The 23,196-nt window shown below is 47.8% G+C and overlaps 2 protein-coding genes across 4 annotated transcripts in view; one reads left to right on the forward strand and one right to left on the reverse strand.

The window, feature by feature from the left end:
• Nucleotides 1-5,646: 5,646 nt before the first annotated feature.
• Nucleotides 5,647-14,988, forward strand: dok1a (docking protein 1a). 3 transcript variants are annotated; one of them, XM_085408201.1, is made up of 7 exons: nucleotides 5,647-5,762; nucleotides 6,980-7,058; nucleotides 11,631-11,746; nucleotides 11,820-11,930; nucleotides 12,033-12,102; nucleotides 12,540-12,712; nucleotides 13,602-14,988. In XM_085408201.1, exons 1-7 carry the CDS (start codon nucleotides 5,706-5,708, stop codon nucleotides 14,445-14,447), a joined length of 1,452 nt encoding a protein of 483 aa, XP_085264327.1. In that variant the 5' UTR covers nucleotides 5,647-5,705; the 3' UTR covers nucleotides 14,448-14,988. The 3 variants fall into 3 exon arrangements, with proteins under 3 accessions (XP_085264327.1, XP_085264328.1, XP_085264329.1); XM_085408202.1 differs by having other exon boundaries at nucleotides 12,540-12,661; XM_085408203.1 differs by having other exon boundaries at nucleotides 12,540-12,616.
• Nucleotides 14,989-17,139: 2,151 nt separating this feature from the next.
• Nucleotides 17,140-23,196, reverse strand: part of LOC146668906 (neuronal membrane glycoprotein M6-a-like) — a 29,479-nt gene continuing 23,422 nt past the window's right edge. The window contains exon 7 of the mRNA XM_085408234.1: nucleotides 17,140-23,013. Coding sequence (XP_085264360.1) covers nucleotides 22,861-23,013 — 153 coding nt within the window. The 3' untranslated portion in view covers nucleotides 17,140-22,860. The remainder of the gene's footprint in view (nucleotides 23,014-23,196) is intronic.

Below are 23,196 nucleotides of genomic sequence, written 5' to 3' on the forward strand. Positions count from 1 at the left end.
GGTCTGTGTGTGAGTGTGTGTGAGTGTGTCTGTGAGTGTGTGTGTGAGTGTGTGAGTGTGTCTGTGAGTGTGTGTGAGTGTGTGAGTGTGTGTGAGTGGGTCTGTGTGTGAGTGTGTGTGAGTGTGTCTGTGAGTGTGTGTGTGAGTGTGTGAGTGTGTGTGTGAGTGTGTGTCTGTGAGTGTGTGTGTGAGTGTGTGTGTGAGTGTGTGTCTGTGAGTGTGTGTGTGAGTGTGTGTGTGAGTGTGTGTGTGAGTGTGTCTGTGAGTGTGTGTGTGAGTGTGTGTCTGTGAGTGTGTGTGTGAGTGTGTGTGTGAGTGTGTGTCTGTGAGTGTGTGTGTGAGTGTGTGTTTGAGTGTGTGTGAGTGTGTGTCTGTGAGTGTGTCTGTGAGTGTGTGTGTGAGTGTCTGTGAGTGTGTGTCTGTGAGTGTGTGTGAGTGTGTGTGTGTGTGAGTGTGTGTGAGTGTGTGTGTGTGTGTCTGTGAGTGTGTGTGAGTGTGTGTCTGTGAGTGTGTGTGTGAGTGTGTGTGTGTGAGTGTGTGTGAGTGGGTCTGTGTGTGAGTGTGTGTGAGTGTGTGTCTGTGAGTGTGTGTGTGACTGTGTGTCTGTGAGTGTGTGTGTGAGTGTGTGTCTGTGAGTGTGTCTGTGAGTGTGTCTGTGAGTGTGTGTGTGAGTGTGTGTGTGTCTGTGAGTGTGTCTGTGAGTGTGTGTGTCTGTGAGTGTGTCTGTGAGTGTGTGTGTGTGTGTGAGTGTGTGTGAGTGTGTGTGTGTCTGTGAGTGTGTCTGTGAGTGTGTGTGTGAGTGTGTGTGAGTGTGTGAGTGTGTGTGAGTGGGTCTGTGTGTGAGTGTGTGTGAGTGTGTCTGTGAGTGTGTGTGTGAGTGTGTGAGTGTGTGTCTGTGAGTGTGTCTGTGAGTGTGTGTGTGAGTGTGTGTGTGAGTGTGTGTGTGAGTGTGTGTCTGTGAGTGTGTGTGTGAGTGTGTGTCTGTGAGTGTGAGTGTGTGTCTGTGAGTGTGTGTGTGAGTGTGTGTGTGAGTGTGTGTCTGTGAGTGTGTGTGTGAGTGTGTGTGTGATTGTGTGTCTGTGAGTGTGTGTGTGAGTGTGTGTGTGAGTGTGTGTCTGTGAGTGTGTGTGTGAGTGTGTGTCTGTGAGTGTGTGTGTGAGTGTGTGTTTGAGTGTGTGTGAGTGTGTGTCTGTGAGTGTGTCTGTGAGTGTGTGTGTGAGTGTGTGTTTGAGTGTGTGTGTGAGTGTGTGTCTGTGAGTGTGTGTGTGAGTGTGTGTGTGAGTGTGTGTTTGAGTGTGTGTGTGAGTGTGTGAGTGTGTGTGTGAGTGTGTGTGTGAGTGTGTGAGTGTGTGTCTGTGAGTGTGTCTGTGAGTGTGTGTTTGAGTGTGTGTGAGTGTGTGTGAGTGTGTGTCTGTGAGTGTGTCTGTGAGTGTGTGTGTGAGTGTGTGTTTGAGTGTGTGTGTGAGTGTGTGTCTGTGAGTGTGTGTGTGAGTGTGTGTGTGAGTGTGTGTTTGAGTGTGTGTGAGTGTGTGTGAGTGTGTGTCTGTGAGTGTGTGTGTGAGTGTGTGTGTGAGTGTGTCTGTGAGTGTGTGTTTGAGTGTGTGTGAGTGTGTGTGAGTGTGTGTCTGTGAGTGTGTCTGTGAGTGTGTGTTTGAGTGTGTGTGAGTGTGTGTGAGTGTGTCTGTGAGTGTGTGTTTGAGTGTGTGTGTGAGTGTGTGTTTGAGTGTGTGTGTGAGTGTGTGTCTGTGAGTGTGTGTGTGAGTGTGTGTGTGAGTGTGTGTCTGTGAGTGTGTGTGTGAGTGTGTCTGTGAGTGTGTCTGTGAGTGTGTGTGTGTGAGTGTGTGTCTGTGAGTGTGTGTCTGTGAGTGTGTGTGTGAGTGTGTGTGTGAGTGTGTCTGTGAGTGTGTGTCTGTGAGTGTGTGTCTGAGTGTGTGTGTGAGTGTGTGTCTGTGAGTGTGTCTGTGAGTGTGTGTGTGAGTGTGTGTCTGTGAGTGTGTGTGTGAGTGTGTGTGTGAGTGTGTCTGTGAGTGTGTGTGTGAGTGTGTGTCTGTGAGTGTGTGTGAGTGGGTCTGTGTGTGAGTGTGTGTGAGTGTGTGTGTGAGTGTGTCTGTGAGTGTGTGTGTGAGTGTGTGTCTGTGAGTGTGTGTGAGTGGGTCTGTGTGTGAGTGTGTGTGAGTGTGTGTGTGAGTGTGTGAGTGTGTGTCTGTGAGTGTGTGTGTGAGTGTGTGTGTGTGAGTGTGTGTGAGTGGGTCTGTGTGTGAGTGTGTGTGAGTGTGTGTCTGTGAGTGTGTGTGTGAGTGTGTGTCTGTGAGTGTGTGTGTGAGTGTGTGTGTGTCTGTGAGTGTGTCTGTGAGTGTGTGTGTGTGTGTGAGTGTGTGTGAGTGTGTGTGAGTGTGTCTGTGAGTGTGTGTGTGAGTGTGTGTCTGTGAGTGTGTGTGAGTGTGTGTGTGAGTGTGTCTGTGTGTGTGTCTGTGAGTGTGTGTGTGAGTGTGTGTGAGTGTGTGTCTGTGAGTGTGTGTGAGTGGGTCTGTGTGTGAGTGTGTGTGAGTGTGTGTGTGAGTGTGTGAGTGTGTGAGTGTGTGTCTGTGAGTGTGTGTGTGTGTGAGTGTGTGTGTGTGAGTGTGTGTGAGTGGGTCTGTGTGTGAGTGTGTGTGAGTGTGTGTCTGTGAGTGTGTGTGTGAGTGTGTGTGTGTCTGTGAGTGTGTGTGTGAGTGTGTGTGTGTGAGTGTGTGTGAGTGGGTCTGTGTGTGAGTGTGTGTGAGTGTGTGTCTGTGAGTGTGTGAGTGTGTGTCTGTGAGTGTGTGTGTGAGTGTGTGTGTGTGAGTGTGTGTGAGTGGGTCTGTGTGTGAGTGTGTGTGAGTGTGTGTCTGTGAGTGTGTGTGTGAGTGTGTGTGTGTCTGTGAGTGTGTCTGTGAGTGTGTGTGTCTGTGAGTGTGTGTGTGTGTGTGAGTGGGTCTGTGTGTGAGTGTGTGTGTGTCTGTGAGTGTGTCTGTGAGTGTGTGTGTGAGTGTGTGTGAGTGTGTGTGAGTGGGTCTGTGTGTGAGTGTGTGTGTGAGTGTGTGTGTGAGTGTGTGAGTGTGTGTGTGAGTGTGTGTCTGTGAGTGTGTGTGTGAGTGTGAGTGTGTGTCTGTGAGTGTGTGAGTGTGTGTGTGAGTGTGTGTCTGTGAGTGTGTGTGTGAGTGTGTGTCTGTGAGTGTGTGTGAGTGTGTGTGTCTGTGAGTGTGTCTGTGAGTGTGTGTCTGTGAGTGTGTGTGTGAGTGTGTGTCTGTGAGTGTGTCTGTGAGTGTGTGTTTGAGTGTGTGTGAGTGTGTCTGTGAGTGTGTCTGTGAGTGTGTGTTTGAGTGTGTGTGTGTGAGTGTGTGTGAGTGTGTCTGTGAGTGTGTGTGTGAGTGTGTGTGTGAGTGTGTCTGTGAGTGTGTGTCTGTGAGTGTGTGTCTGTGAGTGTGTCTGTGAGTGTGTGTGTGAGTGTGTGTGTGTGAGTGTGTGTGTGAGTGTGTGTCTGTGAGTGTGTGTGAGTGGGTCTGTGTGTGAGTGTGTGTGAGTGTGTGTGTGAGTGTGTGTGTGTGAGTGGGTCTGTGTGTGAGTGTGTGTGAGTGTGTGTCTGTGAGTGTGTGTGTGAGTGTGAGTGTGTGTGTGAGTGTGTCTGCGAGTGTGTGTGTGAGTGTGTGTCTGTGAGTATGTGTGTGAGTGTGTGTGTGAGTGTGTGTCTGTGAGTGTGTCTGTGAGTGTGTGTGAGTGTGTGTGTCTGTGAGTGTGTGTGTGAGTGTGTCTGTGAGTGTGTCTGTGAGTGTGTGTTTGAGTGTGTGTGTGAGTGTGTGTCTGTGAGTGTGTGTTTGAGTGTGTGTGAGTGTGTGTCTGTGAGTGTGTGTGTGAGTGTGTGTCTGTGAGTGTGTCTGTGAGTGTGTGTTTGAGTGTGTGTGAGTGTGTCTGTGAGTGTGTGTTTGAGTGTGTGTGTGTGAGTGTGTGTGAGTGTGTCTGTGAGTGTGTGTGTGAGTGTGTGTGTGAGTGTGTCTGTGAGTGTGTGTCTGTGAGTGTGTGTCTGTGAGTGTGTCTGTGAGTGTGTGTGTGAGTGTGTGTGTGTGAGTGTGTGTGTGAGTGTGTGTCTGTGAGTGTGTGTGAGTGGGTCTGTGTGTGAGTGTGTGTGAGTGTGTGTGTGAGTGTGTGTGTGTGAGTGGGTCTGTGTGTGAGTGTGTGTGAGTGTGTGTCTGTGAGTGTGTGTGTGAGTGTGAGTGTGTGTGTGAGTGTGTCTGCGAGTGTGTGTGTGAGTGTGTGTCTGTGAGTATGTGTGTGAGTGTGTGTGTGAGTGTGTGTCTGTGAGTGTGTCTGTGAGTGTGTGTGAGTGTGTGTGTCTGTGAGTGTGTGTGTGAGTGTGTCTGTGAGTGTGTCTGTGAGTGTGTGTTTGAGTGTGTGTGTGAGTGTGTGTCTGTGAGTGTGTGTGTGAGTGTGTGTCTGTGAGTGTGTCTGTGAGTGTGTGTTTGAGTGTGTGTGAGTGTGTGTGAGTGTGTGTCTGTGAGTGTGTCTGTGAGTGTGTGTTTGAGTGTGTGTGAGTGTGTGTGAGTGTGTGTCTGTGAGTGTGTCTGTGAGTGTGTGTGAGTGTGTGTCTGTGAGTGTGTGTGTGAGTGTGTGTCTGTGAGTGTGTGTGTGAGTGTGTGTGTGAGTGTGTGTCTGTGAGTGTGTGTGTGAGTGTGTGTTTGAGTGTGTGTGAGTGTGTGTGTGAGTGTGTCTGTGAGTGTGTCTGTGAGTGTGTGTGTGAGTGTGTGTGTGAGTGTGTGTCTGTGAGTGTGTGTGAGTGGGTCTGTGTGTGAGTGTGTGTGAGTGTGTGTGTGAGTGTGTGTCTGTGAGTGTGTGTGAGTGGGTCTGTGTGTGAGTGTGTGTTTGAGTGTGTGTGAGTGTGTGTGAGTGTGTCTGTGAGTGTGTGTGTGAGTGTGTGTGTGAGTGTGTGTGTGAGTGGGTCTGTGTGTGTGTGTGTGAGTGTGTGTGTGAGTGTGTGTCTGTGAGTGTGTGTGAGTGGGTCTGTGTGTGAGTGTGTGTTTGAGTGTGTGTGAGTGTGTGTTTGAGTGTGTGTGAGTGTGTGTGAGTGTGTCTGTGAGTGTGTGTGTGAGTGTGTCTGTGAGTGGGTCTGTGTGTGTGTGTGTGTGAGTGTGTGTGTGAGTGTGTGTCTGTGAGTGTGTGTGAGTGGGTCTGTGTGTGAGTGTGTGTGAGTGTGTGTGAGTGTGTGTTTGAGTGTGTGTGAGTGTGTGTGAGTGTGTCTGTGAGTGTGTGTGTGAGTGTGTCTGTGAGTGTGTGTCTGTGTCTGTGAGTGTGTCTGTGAGTGTGTGTGTGAGTGTGTGTCTGTGAGTGTGTGTGAGTGGGTCTGTGTGTGAGTGTGTGTGAGTGTGTGTGTGAGTGTGTGTGTGTGAGTGGGTCTGTGTGTGAGTGTGTGTGAGTGTGTGTCTGTGAGTGTGTGTGTGAGTGTGTGTCTGTGAGTGTGTGTGTGAGTGTGTGTGTGTCTGTGTGAGTGTGTGTCTGTGAGTGTGTGTGTGAGTGTGTGTGTGTCTGTGAGTGTGTGTGTGTCTGTGTGAGTGTGTGTGTGTGAGTGTGTGTGTGAGTTTCATGTGAGGATCATATTTCAACAGTGCATCATTTTGGCCACACCCCGTCCCGACTGTTCACAGGAGAAACTCTCTCACTCGTTGGTGTTCGGCTGAAGTGCTGCTGCTTCTTTGATGGACGCTCAGACCAAATCAGGGAAAGTTTACCTGCAACCCCACAAACCTGGAAAAGTAAGTACAGCTTTCATTCCTGCTGTTTCTGCGTCGCTGTGAGCGTTCAAGAGCTGACAAAGTGGGGAGGAAGCTGTGTTTTTGATTCTTTTATGACTGTAGTAACGACGAGAAACGGACATTTCTGTAGATAACTAACTAAAACGGGAGGAAGATCAACATTTTGTCACACTTCATTTTGATTTGACGGCTGAGAAAAGGGAAAAACCGAAGATGGGATCTCAGTGTTTCTCTGGCTCGGGGAGTTTGAACCAACATGTTGAAACACAGCTTCACATTCCAGCACAACACAAAGTACACACACACGCCGTGTGAGCTCACGACTCCTTTACGTCACGAGCACACCCACAACACCAACCCGAAACTGTGACTGAAAAATGGAAAAACCACAGACGATCATTTTACTGAAGGGCGAGCTGCCAAACGTTTACCTGTAGTAACGCGTTCCTGCTTTTATTGTGAAAGGACTGAGATCATAGGTGAGCGCAGGGTCCGTACTCATGTAGGACACGCCGGACGTGACCTCTCTGATGCATGGCGTTCATAAAGGAAAGGCTCAGGCTCACGCCATCGAGGCAGAAGGTGGAGGAGTCCTACGGAGGACCAAGAGTGCCCAAAGTGAAACACATGTTTGAATGAATCCAGTGAACAATTATTCTGTAAAAAATCTAATTTAACATTTAAAGCATGTGTAAGTATTTCACTATTTAACTCATTATTTCACGGTTTCACCCATCAAAGTCAGGGGGCGGGGCTAACCCTGATCTAAAAACCAGTCAAGAACACAGAGTTTGTACTTCTCAGCTTTGAACTTGGCAGGTAGAGTCAGGAGTGTGGGCTCATGAGGACAGGAGGACAGCTCAGACTGAGACATCAGCCCTGCTTTGTTGTTTTATCCCTGCAGTGTCCACGTTGCCATGGAAACGGCTGTCTGTGAGGTTTTGTTGCATCGTGATCTGGGATCGATGCGCCATGACCTGCAGTTACAGTGTAAATGACTTCAAGATGAGCTGCTGCACATAACGATGCAATAATTAATTAAACTGTAAAACAATGAAATGTTTGAATATTTTAAATAATTTATTGATACATATTTATTCATTTCATTTGACACTCTGGGCCCTCCGTAGACACAGCCTTGTTTTCCTTTGATAAATTCTCATGTGGCGTGTCCTGTTTGTACGCAGCACGGCGCTCACGTCTCTCTTTGTCCTCAGAAATGGAAGCCGGTGTGGTTGTCTCTGACGCCCCCCAGCAGCAGTGGAGTGGGCCGACTGGAGATCCAGGATATGGGAGGTAAACAGCTCCACTCGTTATGTGAATGATGAAAATAACAGTGATAGTTTCTTATTAGTTACTGAGCGCTCACATCAGTAAAATAAGACTGAAGCTCACTGATTTCACACCAAGCCCAGTTTATTTCCAGTCCAGCTGAACCCAGACTGGGGGAGCAGGTGCTGGAGCAGCTCTGTGTCATCTCCCTGGATTATCCGTCACATCACGATCACGTCTCAGGTTTTATCCTGTTCCACTTTGATATTTGAGGTGATATTTAATACGTGACACTAAATGTCAGATTTTCACAGTTTAATCAGGTCAATGAAACGCTGTGGGGAGCTCCAGGGCCGTGCAGAGATGTTTGAAGGGGCAGGTGCTCAAGCCCCCCCGCACGCGCCTGCCGAGCTCCACCTCAGGTAACATTTACATGCAGATCCGTGCACGTAAGTTTTGGAGGAACAACATGGCGCTGATTCAATCAGCAGAGCCAGTTAGTGGCATTCACATTCAACAACAGACTGATGCTTCCAGATAGGAAACAGGGGTTCATCCTTTCATTTGTCACCTGTCGGTAGCTGGAATACACCTTTGAACAGGCGGTGGAGACAGATTTTACGAACCACTGTATTATAAAGGTAGAACATCTGAAGTGTTGGTCATAATCCTGATTACATAAGAAAGCAATGATCGCAGCAGTGGCTCTAATCCTGCACGTGCAAACATGGACTCACTTCTGGAACTGCAGCTTTGATGTTGATGCTCTATTTACAGACACAAAGTGCAGATTATAAAGAAAAACTCTCAATCATCCTCTGATGTTGTGATTCTCCAGACCTTTTCTTTACTTTACCCCTGTGGGACGTCTGCACTGTCCAAAATATTCAGCTTAAACAGAAAAACATAACTAATTAAATATTTCTTTCATGTCTTTAAGTTAAACTCGGCTTTCGTGTTCAGTGGAGACGCTCAGCACTGAAAGCCGGCTTCATATCAGTTCCTGGGGAGCTAAAAATAAAACCACACGAGCACGAAAAGGCGGGGAATCGTGTCATGTTAGGGATGCTGGTGGTGCTGAACGCATGTCATGCATGCAGCGGCGGGCCGAGCATCAGCCGCTGAACACGAGCACCGGATCTGACGCTTTAACAGAGCCCGGGATGAGGGCGATGTTATGTAAGCTCAGCGGCAGCATCTGAACAGTGAACACATGACATGCACGTTTTACGTGGACGACACACGAACATCAGAGAAGAGTTTGTGAACGAGGACCGGGCTGAAGCAGAGAAACGGCTGCCAGCAGTGGTCTTTAAAAGGTGCGATCAACGCAGAGGCCAGAAAGTGTCCGACACGGTGAGAGCTGCTCGTCACAGAACCTCAGTGCTTCCTTCAGTCCTTTCTCTGTGACCTGCACACAAATACATGCAGGGATGCTTCACAGCTTTAATGCTAACAAAGATGCTCCTCGCCTCTCACCTGCAGAGATTCATGAGTGATGATAAAGATCATAAAGCGTCTTGACACGACTGTTGCTGTGATTTGGCGCTGTATAAATGAAACTGAATTGAACTGAATCTGGGGATGAGAACAGTAATCTCTCTGTCATCTGCAGACACACCAGCTAACAATCCTCACTGCTGCCACATGTGCGACAATACTGACCCCTAGTGTTCGGTCGGGTTTTTGCATGGTGACGTCTGGTCGACTGAAACTCATCTCAGATTCATCCTGATGCCACTTTTAGCAAATTACGTTCAGCTGTGAGGGAGATGCAGTAGAATCAGCAGTGCAAGAGTACTGATGTTACAAAGGAAGTAGTAAAAGTAAATATACTTTCAGGAGTACTTAGAGGGGGACCAGAGGCCTGGGGGAGCAGCTCCTGCACTCGTCTGGACCAAGAGTTCAGATGTTCTGCAGAATCTGCTGCAAACACATCAGACGTCACCTAATTTTGTAATAATCAGCAAGTCTCAATACACGCCAAGCACACTTCAACCAAACTGAGGTTAAACATTGACTCAAGCATTGATCCAGTGTCCAAAGTCCAGCGTGTAACCGAGTTTTGCTGTTTGCTTTGCAGGTGTGTGCACACAGGAATGTTTGAGGTTGCACAGGTTCGCTGACTTTTGCTCACAAATACACAAGTGGAGTAAAAATAAGAGAAGTTTGAAGTCCGAAGTTTCTATGCAGTCAGTGTGTTTGAGCTCCAGAAAGAAAGCACGAATAAAGCTACACTAACAGGAAATTATTTATCTGGAGTTCTTCTTCTTCTTATTAGTCCTTTATTTATCCTGGTAAAAAATCTCATTTCCAAGAGAGACCTGGTATCATAGCAACAAAAGTCAAAATACACGTACCACATAAGTATATAACATCCATCCATCTTCTTCCGCTTTATCCGGGCCGGGTCGCGGGGGCAGCAGCCTAAGCAGAGAAGCCCAGACCTCCCTCTCCCAGACACCTCCTCCAGCTTATCTGGGGAAATATAATCTCTCCAGGGTGTCCTGGGTCTGCCCCGGGGCCTCCTCCGGTGGGACATGCCTGGAACACCTCACCCAGGAGACCCCAGGGGGCATCCTTGTCAGATGCCCGAACCACCTCAGTTGGCTCCTTTCGATGTGGAGCAGCAGCGGCTCTACTCTGAGCCCCTCCCGGATGGCTGAACTTCTCAAGTAAATAACATTTTAAACAAATACAATATCCTGTACAAACATGTGAAAAATATAAAATAACAGATCAAATTTAGAGCGATGTTAAAAACAATCACGCTGAGTTATTCTCTCGTTCCAGTAATAAAACATAAAGCACAATGGTGGACAGTATCCAACCTCTTTAGGTAGCGGGCAGGTGCGTTCATAAAAAGCAGGTCACTGTAATCCAATAAAGGTCAAAAAGTTGCATGAATCAAGTGTTTTCTCACTTGGAGGGAGAAACGTAGTTTTCACTTCGACACCTCTCTCCTGCTTCTTCCCTGCTCACTCAAACTGGATGTCTGACGTTAGCTGGAGTTTAGAGAAGGTCTGCAGTGTTGTTGTCATCTGCATAGAGGCCTCAAAGACAGAGGGACGACATCACTGCTAAAATATATAGTTCAGTCCGGGAAAATCATCGGAAACATCCATGTGCGAGCTGCAAAGCACCTCCACCTTCCAGAGGTTCTGCTGACAGCATACATGCCGTGTTGCCAGGTCTCCTTCTGTGCTCCAAATACTCCAATTTCTGGAACTGGGATGCCAGTTTGGGTTTTTTCAAGCCTGCTTTTGAAACATTCTTCACTTTCTGTTCTTCAGCTTCGGTGGCCTGAGGATTTCAGCTTTGCTATTAAGAGAAGACGAGGTTCTTTAAATCATGAGTGCAGTGTGCAGGAACGAGAATCAGCAGCTCCAAGGCCATGGTCCTCAGCTGGAAATGGATGGTGTGCCCGCTCTGATCCGGGATGAGTCGCTGCCTCGAGTAGAAGATTTGAAGCACCTCGAGGTCTTTTCACACATGATGGAAGAGCAGAGCACGAGATCAACAGATGGACTGGTGCGAACGCCGAACCGAGAGCCCTGAGTGTAAAAGTGAAGCTTTACTGATGATCTACAGTCACCTTCTGCTCTGGGTAGTTACTGATAATGTGGAAATGATCTTCCTCTGAAAGATGAAAGGAGGAGCTTGGAGTACAGCTGCTACTCCTCCACATCAAAAGAAGATGGTGGCGGATGCTTGGATGCCTGCTGGGATACTGGGAGGAAGCACGGAGGCAGACCCTGGACTGACCTTGAGGTTATATCTCAGCTGGCTTGGGAATGCTTGGAGTCCCTCTTGATTAGTTAGGAAGAGGTGGATGGACGGGGGGGGGGGTCTGGGTGTCTGCTGCCCCCATGACCCAAAGCTCGATGGATGAACCGATTCACAGCAAAATGTATCTATAAAAGATGAATGTACTCCGATCTGACAAGTGACATAAACCTTCATTCTTTGCCAGCAGGGGGCGACTTCTTTGATTGCAAAAATGATTTTGAGTACAGGAGTTACATGATGACTTTATCGTGTCTGTCACTGGTCTCAGAGCTTCGTGGATAAAACAGGATGTTTATCCCTTAAATTATGAGTCAGATAAACACGAGTCTGCAGGCTAACGCAGGTCGAGCTTGTGGCTCGCAGGTCTGCGTGAGAGTGAGTATGACAGGATGATTCAGTGCTTAATCCTGTCTTTACAAACAGATTCATCTTTAAATATCACTCTGCCTTTTCCTTGTGACGAGTAATATTGGTGTTCAGCTCACTCACACACACATTTGAATCTTACTTAAACCAGAGCTCAGCCACAAACACTCCCACACCTGCGAGTGGAAGTATCGCCTGCGGCTGTTTGACATTCAGGCAAACATGTCGCCTCACGTTTCTCCACCCGGAGAAGAATCGTGCGCTCTGAGCAAAGACTCGTCGGGTGGAAACGGCCGCAGTGCAGAGTGCGCACGAAGCTTATTGTTTGAGTCGCTCTGGTTTGAGAAGAAGCCGTACAGGCCGCGTGATTTATGTCTGTCAGGCGTTCGCCGCCGACTCAGCTGTAACGCTCTGCCTGTTTGTGCACGGTGCATCCTGCAGGGGGCGATCTCGCCACTGGGGTCAGAAAACACGGGGACCGGAGGGTGAAGGTGGTCCGACTGTCTGAGTTGATCAGCGTCCTCAGACTCCCCCCGAACGCTGAGGCCTGCCCCATGGTGAGCCGTCATACTCTCACGTTTCCAGTCGTCAAAAGTCGAAAAGACGCTTAAAGCTGGTTTGTGTCTGCAGGAGAACATGTGGGCGTTCTGCGTGGAGACTCAGGACAGGACCATGGTGTTCGCCGCACTCAGAGACGACTGTGCCGACTGGGTGGACAAACTGTGCCAAAGCACGTTTCAGGTGTGAAGGACACAAATGTTCCTTCTCTTTACGTTTCACACAAATGTGCAGCTTCATGATTTCACAGCTAATTATTTAAGCTTGCTTCATTCGCTCTCTCAGAAAGGAGGCCGTCCACGCTCCAATCAGCCCCAAATGGAGGAGAACCAGATATACGTCTCAGTAGAAGAAGGTAAATTCTTTGCTTTTGTCTTCTCCAAATACTCAATTCCGGTTAAGAGCGCCCCCCATGGAACAGGACGAGCAGTTATTGCATCCCCTAGTTTTGATACGTTCACATAAACGTGAGTCTGGGAAAATTTGACACACGCTGAGCAAACAGTGAGCTACAGGGATGTACACGATACTGCAGAAATGTAATATTCAGCTCTCTCTGGCTGCTCAGTAAAAGTGGACCGTAATAACCTTCCTAACATTCAACATGCACTCTGACGTAGTGTTCAGAAACATCCTTAAAGGAGCACAGAGAAGCCGAGCCTCACACTTTTTGCTCATGCTGTCAGTATTTATTAACTGCATGTATTTAAACTGTGTTAAATTATCACATCAGTGTTCTGCTTCGCTTTATTTGCATAGTAATGAATGACAGACTCTCCTCCCTGTTTACAGCCTCTGAGTTCTGGGTGGCGATTCAGAGGACGGAGGCAGCGACCCGCTGCGGCCTGCAGGGGGCGTACTGGCTGCAGGTGGGACGGGAGGCGCTGCTTCTGAAAGAAACCCAGAAGAAGAAGGTTGTTCACGAGTGGCCGTACGAACTCCTGAGGCGATACGGGAATGATAAGGTGGGGGCGATCGTGGCTCAAGAGTTGGGAGTTCGCCTTGTAATCGGAAGGTCGCCGGTTCGAGCCCCGGCTTGGACAGTCTCGGTCGTTGTGTCCTTGGGCAAGACACTTCACCCACCGCCTACTGGTGTTGGCCAGAAGGGCCAATGGCGCGATATGGCAGCCTCGCTTCTGTCAGTCTGCCCCAGGGCAGCTGTGGCTACAACTGTAGCTGCCTCCACCAGTGTGTGTGAATGGGTGGATGACTGGGTGTGTAAAGTGCTTTGGGGTCCTTAGGGGGGACTAGTAAAAGTGCTCATGGTCACAATGTAAAGGTGCTTTTTGTATCACCTGTTGCATGTTGTTATTACATCTTTCACCACATGGGGGTGCCATTTTATCAGACTGTAAGGAGAAGCAGGAAAAGTCAGTGTTTAGCCTGAGATCAGGACTCAAGCCCGACAGCAGGGAGGTTTTGGAGCTTTTTTATGGAGCTCTGAATCCGTCAGCTTTACTGGTGGCTCGATATCGTCTGCAGGCGTGCGCCTGAACAGAAAAAGAGCAAAAGTGTTAGCACTCTCCAGGAACCGTGCTTACGTTTGCCCGTGTTTCACTTTTATCATTTATATAAAATGATCAAATGTGGTTGTGTTTGGTGATAATTCTTCAGCCATATCTCGCCTCCACATGCGTGTGGGTACCAGCTCTTCCTCCCCTGCTGGGTGCTGGATTAGCTTGCTGCGCCATCATGTGGTACAAAACGATGTTACCGAAAAGTCTGGCTCTCTTGCTCTGATGTTTTCACCTGAAATTCTTTCACATTCTTGTTAAAGTTCAGTTCATGATGGAAGCTTTAAGTGAAACTGAAGCCTCACAAGTGTAAGACGTTTATTTTCTCTCCTCCTCCCAGCTGACCCTAACCATCGAAGCCGGGCGGCGCTGCGACTCCGGTCCTGGAGCGTTCATCTTTGAGACGCCGCAGGCTGAGAAGATATTCGCCCTGATTCAGAGCACCATCAAACTGAAGACTTCATCGACCAACCAAAACCCAGAGGGAGAGAAGGTTGCGGTAACCAACATACAGGCTCATTCGCCCCTCCCCAAAGTCCCCGATATGACCAACATGGCCGCCATCCTGGAGAACAAGCTGAGGACAGAGGAGAGCAGAGAAGAGAGCGCACATGCTCGGGAAGATCACCCGCCTCCTATCACCCTCATGCCACTCCCACTGGTCCCTGCTGGCTCCTCTGCAGGTAACCATGGAGACCAGTCAGAGGCCATATACGCTAATCCGACTGATTGCATCCGGCCTGTAACAAAACCCCCGCCTGTCAGAGCCACGTATATCGACCCTGCGAGCGTTCTTCCTCTCAAACCCCCATGTGCCGCTCCGCATCCCCCCCCTCGCGCAGACGACCCGGATTCGGTCTACTCGGAGGTGTACGACAAGGTCGGCCATCACCAGAACACAGACAACGTCCTCCAGAAAAAAGAAGAAACGAAGGTTTCAGCAGAGGGTGACGCGGTCTACGCCCAACCCGGCAGACGGAGCGAAGTGTCTCTGAAAAGCGAAGCCAAGGCCGACCCCTTCGCTCATCTTTACGCTCATGTCTGTAAGAAAGCACCGTCGTCTAGCCCCTCGTCATCCAATGACAGCACCCCCTCCTCCTCGTCTCCTATCGCCAACAGGAGCACAACAAAAGCCTCGGATTGTCCGCTTGATGATGTAATCTATGAAAACCTGGGCATCATTTAACTCTGGTGTTTAGAAAACATCTGAAACCATCATTGACATTCTTCATAGTAAAATTGTTTGAAAACTCGTGTTACCGCAGCTCAGGCGATGTAGGCTGGACGTCGGAGGAACTGCCGGTTTTGAAAGGTCAGGGATCAGATGTTTGAGAAACTTCTTGCTTGCTTCCTAAAATATGAATATTTAATCATTAAGACAGGTAAATAAATAAACCTGCATGAATGTGATTTATGTTAATGTATCTGTTTATCTGCATTTTTATAAGTTTAGCACGCCCGTGTTGCAAATTCATACTCTGACTGATTTTTCCACATAGAAAACTTCTCATACACGATTTTTACATATAAAACTGTAAACACGCTTGTTTGGTTACGATGCACAAATGTATGCTGCAAAAATGTCCCTGAGTCATGTTACATACGTGGGCCTTACTGTGTTTCTGTGTAAATATAGGAGCTATGACAGGTATCGCCATCATCTGTTACCGTAAGTGTTATTGTGCTTTATTCTAATATTGTGCTTTAAATAAAACAAATATATGACACTTTTGCTCCACTGAGTCAATCCTGGTGTTTTTAACACTAATACACATATAAGAACAGAAGATGTTTATTCACATAAGCAATCGGGAAAGGTGGAGTGTTGGCGTCGTGTTCAAACACCTGATGAATCAGAGTAAATATTTACCACACTGCACCGCTGCCTGAGGCCCCTCCCCCACCCGCCACTTTCAGTCAAGACCAGGTTCAGAGACAAACGAGAAGCAGCAGACCGGGTGAGTCCCCATGTCCTCGAGACCCCCCAGCTTTGTGGAGTCTTTCATAAACTGTTCGTGCTGAGTCTGAAGAGGGTCCCAGTGCTCACACCTCGTCCCTGTACCAAAGACACCGCGTCCCAGTGGCCCCCACGATTACAGCCTGTGGCACTGACCTCCCACGTCACAAAGACCCTGGAAAGACTCACCCTGGACCATCTCTGACCTATCAGATCAGGATCCCCTTCAGTTCCCCGCCATCATCTACCTGCTCAATCGTGTCTGTGTCCACCTGGACCAGCCGGCGAGCGCTGTGAGGTCATGTTTTTTTACTTTTCCAGTGCATTCACTGGAGAGGAGGATGTTGTCCAAGATGAGGACAATGATGGATAATACCCACTCTGTAACATGCTGGGCAATCACAGGTGCACGCTCAGTGAGAGACTGAGATTACCCATAATGCACCACTGAACGACACAGGAAATCATTCCTGCACAACTCCATCTGATGCACAGCACAGTGCAGGAGTTGCAGCCTGCAGCACGTCCTCCACAGTGGAAATAAAGTTTCTCTGTAATAATCTGGATGTTTATAACTAACATATTTGTACATATTAGAAATATTTCTTATATATTGTAAACTTTGTAATATACTGTATTATTTAATTAGTTCAGTGTGTTACTGTGTTTGTTGTTGTGACTGTGATCACAAAATTCTTTGCAGATTAATAAAATATTATGATTCTGATTTCATTTAAGTCACACGTTATACATTCATTTATTTCCTTTAAATTTAATCGACGTAACAACCTAAAGCAACAAAACCAGAAGCGTGAGGATGGGAGGGTGGAGACAGCCTGATGCACTGATGAACTTTGACCAGCAGGGGGGGATGTGCATCACGCACAGATAAAACAGGAAGCCATCACATGACGTGCTTAGACATGTACTTCACTTCTTTACCACAAGGCGGCACTGCTGGACTTTCCAACACTCCAACATGAACTGTAGACTTAATTTATGGTTAAACAGTGAAACAAAACCTTTGTGGATAAAATGTTTTGCTTTTAAATGACTTTTCTTTGACTCAGTTAATAGAAAAAGATTCACAACACAGGACTGCTTCATATGTGGCGGTGGAGGCGCCTAAAACTGTAGACTTGGATCTGTGTGCTCTGGTCTGGTCGCACACCTGAGGGCGTCGAGGGGAAACATAGCCCTCTGTAACTTCAGCCTTTCTTTTTTAAATCAAATGTTCGTCACTTTGAGGTTATCTGCTCATCGTGTGCAGACGTGCTGCAGAGATGATCCGGTGACAGCTTTCTGTGACTGAAGCCGAACTAATGCGCGATAATCCTAAAAGAGGTTCTAGATGCAAAACCATCAGGTAATAATACAAAACGGAGGAAACATAAACGATGGTTTAGTCCTTGTTGCTTAGAAGACGTCAGCTGCTGACTGCTCAACGCCAGCCAGTTTTTTTGACGCTGTAATGCATAAATGTGACCACAAGATGGCGCTGTTACAGCCTTTATCAAGAAGGGCTTGGTCCTCGTGTTCAGTTAGGCCTTTAGAGTTTTCGTGTCCTCCCTGTGCCAGCCTGTTGTTTCCTTTCCTTGGATAAAGGCCTGCATGAAGCAGGTGACATCACGTGACTAGCTTTACCTTTGGTGTGAGGCCTTTGTGCATAAACGTCCTTCATAACTCTGATCAGATTTATTGTATCTATCACCAGAAATATGAATCACAGCAGCTTCCATCGTGGATGATGATCCGGCCGCGTGTGATAAAGCGTCTTTTATTCATCCTCTGCGCCACACGTTGGTCTGTTGATGTTTCATCACTCAGTGTGAGGATGACGTAACATCCTCATTATCCTTTTTTAATTATTTCTAATGACTTTGTGAGAGAAATGAAGACACAAACTCAGGATGTTCCCTTATTAACAAGTACACAAGTGTATTATTTCATTTTATTTATATATGCAAGCAAGTTTATGTCTTTACAAATAAAAAAGCCACTGTCTGCCCAAGCTGTTGGCACACATATGTACAAAGATGGAGGAGTGAATCAGATGAAGCCTGCTACTAAGCAACCAGAGTGAAGTACAAAAAGTCTAGCACACTATAGAGAAACAGAAAAAAACGACCTCCAACGTCCAAAATGTCCAACCTCACATAATGCATGAATCTGAAACACGCGATGATCAGTGGAAGGTCACGGACTGACATCATCAGCTGTTAGATCTGCGGCTCACTTCATGATGGACAAGAGGCACAGAGGGTCTGATCTCCCCCTGTGATTCAGAGCTGTGGGAACACGGCAAACCTCCTCACAGCGGGTTGGAACTCAGACGTCATGTCATTGAAACTCATGCTCGATCGCGCCGACGCGCTCGGGTTTCTGATCCCGCGCTCGGGATCCTGGAATGGTTCAGCCGCGGTCAGCGAGCAGACCGAGAGGACGCAGGATCAGAACGTGTCATCACACGCGTTCGTCTTTACATGTGGGTTAGACAGTCAGATGAGGAGACTTGAACGAATGGAGAGCGAGCTGCTCACGTCCTCCTCCACCCGACTACAACAGCGGGCTGAGCCTCTCGGGTCACCTGTCTCAGGTGTTTTGGTTTCATTTGGGCCAAATCTGTTCTGTGCCACACTGACAGCCGACAGTCTGGCTCCTTTCTTCTTCACCTTCAGACTGTGGACGACCAAAACTGCCATCATTCAGATTATTAAGTATTTCTGACAGTTTTGCATAAACTAACGTTTGAGTTTGCATCCGTGTTTGTGCACCGAACACAAGCCAAACTTAACACGACTGATTCGTTTGCCTCGCAGAGACCGACCTTGGTTCAGCGACCAGGAGGAGTCGGCGCACCGTCGCTGACCCAGAGACGATTCAGCGGTGCATTTGGTCACCTGGATGGTGACCGAAGGTAACACCCAGGTGAGCAGAATCAGCTCTCTGGGTCTTGCTTGCATAATGAAGCCGAAACACAGAAAGAACCAAAAGGGGAAATAAAGTAAACAGAGGACTAATTCCAAAAACAATTAAGCTAAGAAACCCTATTTTGTATAAATATTATTTTTGCATTAAAGACGTGTTTGTTAATTTATTCACGTCCTTTTTAACCAATGGCCGTTGTGGTCCTCCACATCCAGCAGCGCTGGAAGTTTGAATTCTGCGTTTCCGATCATTCGTCTGAAATCCACCACGGGCTCTGAAAGCGTCCGAGCCGTGCGTTTGCGAGGAGGGCGAGGAGGAGCACGTGAGCAGAGGTGGGTGCAGGGAAACGGGTGGCCAGAGCAATACATTACACCACATCTGCAAATCCGCTTTATTAGGATAAACAATACAGAACACCATAATCATATCACTGAAGACTTGCAATCATAAATTCATGCACTTGTATGCCGTAAATTGAATGGACTTGTTGTTTTTAACGTCTCGATTTTGTCAAACTGCTACAATATATTGCTCTGGTGGTAAACAACTGAGCAAGCAAGCTAGCTTAGCAACACCATTAGCAACAGGAACGGCAATACTGCACACGGAAAAGTGGAAAATAAAAACAGCAGAACAGCGCCAGTGGAAAAAAATGACTTTTTTTTGTCTTGTTTTAATCGTTAAAATTATGACCATTGAATGCATAACCATGCCACAAACAACAACTAGAGTCACTGTCTTTTTTATGTAGTATAAGATTATCTTCATTATTATGAATTCATTCGTTTTCATCATTGTTATTTCTTCAGGTTATAACCAATGCTGCAAGACTATACACGGGTCCCACAGTGGGGATCTCAATGCACTTACACACCAAGAATAAGAGAGAGAGCTCACGATGGTCAATAAGTGCACAAAAAACTATTTTTTCTTTTATCTGAGGTTAAAAACACTGACAAGACATCCATTGTCAGGCAATGAAATGATAGAATACTGTTACTGTAAAACTAGACCCTTAAAAATACTGACCGTGTGCAGCCGGGACACACCTGAACAGGACGCGAGTCCGGCGGAGGCGCCCCTCGATGACGCCGCGGTGCTTTTTGTACTTTGGTCAGCTGCAGTTACACGAAGCAGCGAGCACGGCTTGAGACGCTAACTGCTCTTTATGTCTGCTGTAAACGCAGACGCTCCCAACACGTCCTGATTGGATGGCGTCCCGTGAATGCTTCAGCCAATCAGCATCTGTGCTGTCTAACATCAAAGCTTTTATCTGAGTTTAAACCAATCAGCTTGCACACATTTTTTAAATAAGTGAAATTAGCTTTTTAGCATTAAGTTATAAGCAGTGTTGCCAACTTAGCCAATTTGTCGCTATAGCGAGTTTTCAGCGACTTTTTTTCTAAAAAGCGACTAGCGACAAATCTGGCGACTTTTTCCGGTGTTATTGGAGACTTATTTATGACGACTTTTTGACGTGAAAGCGCGTATCGCTCTTACTCTCAACAAGCAGCGGTGCTGCCGTGGGCACCTCACCCGTGCCAAAGCGCTCACGGGTGGAGGACAGTCCTCCCCCCGCTGCTATCAGGGCAGGAGACGTTCACACCTGTGCGTCCAAACGGCAAATGAATCGTGCATGAGCGAAGCCGCTGCTCCGCACTGACTGTAACGCAGTCAGTTCTTTTACTCTTATGCTGTTTTGTGGATCACAAGGTTTAAAACTACTTATAAACACACACACACAGTAACTCCACCAGAGTGCCAATTTCGGGTCACTTTTGCCGGTCCAAGCCCGGGTAAAGGAGCAGGGTTGGAATTGTGACATTAAAAAACAATAATTGCTAAAATAAATTTAATTTGTAGTTCTAAATAAACTCTAAATGCATTTAGGACGTTTTTTACTCACTTTATGTCTCTTCCACGATGTTATTTCTCTCTCCAACAACATAGGTTACAATTAGATTAGCATGACCAATTATGCAAATTGGACGATGACGTCATTTGTCAACTTCTAGCGACTTTTGGGACAGCCAATAGCGATTTTCCTTACTGAGGAGTTGGCAACACTGGTTATAAGGTCATTAAAGTATTTAAAACACACGAGCAGGACGTCGAGCCACAAAGCTGGCGGCAAACAACGTTTTCCACGTGCTGATTGGCTGAGGCAGATGGCGACCCATCGTTGAATCACTCAAAATAACTGTTTAGAGAGTCACAACAAATCAGGATGACCAACGTGTGAAGCCAGCGAATCTGGACTTTGGTCGTCGTGGTTATTGGAGCCGAGGCGCCGGTTTAAACCTTTTACTGCGGCTCGGGAGCGTCGAGGTGTAAGTGCAGCTGTGCGCGGGGAGCAGAGGATCAGGACATTGGGACTGAACCGCCGCCCCCTCCGGACTCTGTAACCCATAGGAAATCCTCCTCCCGGCTGCTCACCTCGACTGTTTCACATATATGTATATCTTTATACAGAGTTAACGTCGGTGCAGCGCTTTAGCACCGCCCACACGCGAAAGGAAAAGAGAAAAAAAACACATTTCTTTTTTCTAATTAAATGATTTCACATTTAAAAAGTTTCAAAGATTAAAAGTTGATAATAAAATAGTGAAATGTCATCGTGAAAAGTAAAGAGTTATGGCTCAGAGTGATGGCGGTGGTGGAGTGTGTGTGTGTGTGTGTGTGTGTGTGTGTGTGTGTGTGTGTGTGTGTGCCGGTAGTCTCATCAAATCAAACCATCATGTCATCATCTTCATCTCGCTCTCAGTCGTCTCTACTGGCAGATAGAGAGTCATCACCATCCTCGCCTGCACGCTTCTTCTTCTCTTGCTGAACACAGAACAAAGACCGAACAGCGTTTGGACCTGAGCCCACTGCGTTAGAAGGACGTCGAGCTTATTAAATGTGTTGACTGCATTTTTATCTGCTGATAAAACCTCGCGTGGTGAACTGCGACTGTGGAGAACTGCGACTGTGGAGAACTGGGAAGCTCCGCTGGTCCAGAATAACCCAGCAACCCGAGGAGAGCGTTACAGGACACGAGAGCAGCCGGCAACCACAGTCCAGCAGCTCAGCCCTGAACCATTAGCTTATTCGCTGGAATGTCGTTCCTCTTCCTCCGCCCTACAATCTGCTTCAGACACCACCACCTCCACCACCGCCAACACACAAACACTACCCAGAATTCCTGCCGATCCTCTGCCGCCGTCAGCCTGCGGTTGGTGTCGCTGATTTTTCTGACTCAACTTACAAATAACGTTTTGGTCGCATCAGGGCGTCGCCAAAGAACGCAAAACAGGAAGCATGAGAACAACGAATCGCTCGAGATGACTGGTGTATACGCTTGTGTGTGTGTGTGTGTGTGTGTGTGTGTGTGCAGAATCGCTGAAATACTGAATCATCACCTGGTAATGTTACAGCCCCCCCCCCCCCCCCCCCCCCCTTTAAATACCCCGGTGCTAAAATCACACAGAAAGAATCCGAATAAAAATGTGGCAAAATCCCTGAAAAGTGAGAAAACGTTACGTAACAGACGGATGAGATGATGACTAAAAGACTTTGTGCTGCTAAGATGTGCTGTTTCTCAGGACGAATCACAAGTTTTTACAATCAGGGGACGAAGAGGGGGGGAGGAGGGAGCCCCGTTTCACTAGCTGCACCCCCGCTGCCACCGTGCGTGCTGTCAGCCTCAGAATAAAAAGAAGAATACGATACGCAGAAATAGAGACGCATTGAGAGAATTTGGTCGTGTTCGTGACATCGATTCTTCTGCGATCATCGGCGCTCCGCAATTAACGGGTAAAATCTCTCCTGCAGGTCGTCGTGATCGGCCCGTGGTTATGGTTGAAAACAATATAACCAAAGCTCGAGCTCAACGCTAACCTCAGGCGGGTCTCCGACCATCTGCTGGATGTTAACCAATCCAGTGCTTTTGTTTCCAAAACCCCGCCCCACCCCCCACCGCCGCAAACGACCACACGAGAAACTACGAAACAACTAATGAAACTGGGCTCAACGTGAAGAGGTCAGAGGTCAGGGAGGGAGAAAGGAGGGGGTGGGGGGAGTTGGCAAAGCTACCCATTTGTACCCGGGAGGCACAAATTTCCTCGGGGACCTTATTTCTCTGTGACACCATCATCATAGCGTGGCGAACGACACAACACAGCATGACACCACCAAACAACACCGACCATTCAGTCACATCTACATGTCTCCATGTGTGTGTGTGTGTGTGTGTGTGTGTGTGTGTTGACGATGAGCTCACGGACGCCGTCCTCATGCGTCTGCTGTAGATCGTTGCTGTTTGGAGTCTTTAGGCGATCAGATTGAAATAATTCTCCTTCTTTGGGTTCGTCCGCGGTGATTTTTGGCATTTCCTCGTTACGCTGGTTTGTGTTATGCAGTGAGAACTTTTGTTTGTGCAGCATTTTACTCTGAAAGGCCTGAAAACTCACACCATCACATTCAGAAACCTTCAGACTAAAATGTCTGACCGCTTTATGTTCGGTGAATCTGGACGATTTATCGTGTTAAACTTGGAGCAGACCAGCAATGAAGAGCTGAGGATGAGGAGGGCGTCGGTGATCTCATGGGTTTCTTATCCTCTAATTTCTGCCTACTCGTGTCTGTAAATTTGTTTGAATGAATCTTTTTCACCCGTGTGTGCGTGTGTGTCTGACAGGTAAGTGTGTGTGTGTCGTTCCTCGTGGCGGCGTGTTTATGTGTAGGCATTGAGGCGTTCTTTGGAGCGTGTAGAGTGGATGTCGTGCAGCTCCTGCTCCTCCTTCGACTTGATGTCCTCGTACTTCTGCATCCGACTGGCGTCCTTCAGGTAGCCCCAGTTAGCGGCTAGAGCCATCAGGAAGTGCACCTGAGGGGAAACGCAGGAGACTGATCAAACATCACCGACTCGTCCGCTGCACGCTGACGCTGCAGACAGATTGAGCGGCTTATCTGGGATCAGCTGGTTTGGACTGTTCCTACACCATCACATCAGTGCTGCAGGAAAAGGAGGGGGAGGCCAGATGAGGGGGTCACATCTCGCCTTTAAAGG

This window comes from Rhamphochromis longiceps, linkage group LG6 (assembly GCF_057381845.1).
Source record: "Rhamphochromis longiceps isolate RC_006_pf linkage group LG6, R_longiceps_female_GT1.1, whole genome shotgun sequence".
NCBI lineage: Eukaryota > Metazoa > Chordata > Actinopteri > Cichliformes > Cichlidae > Rhamphochromis > Rhamphochromis longiceps.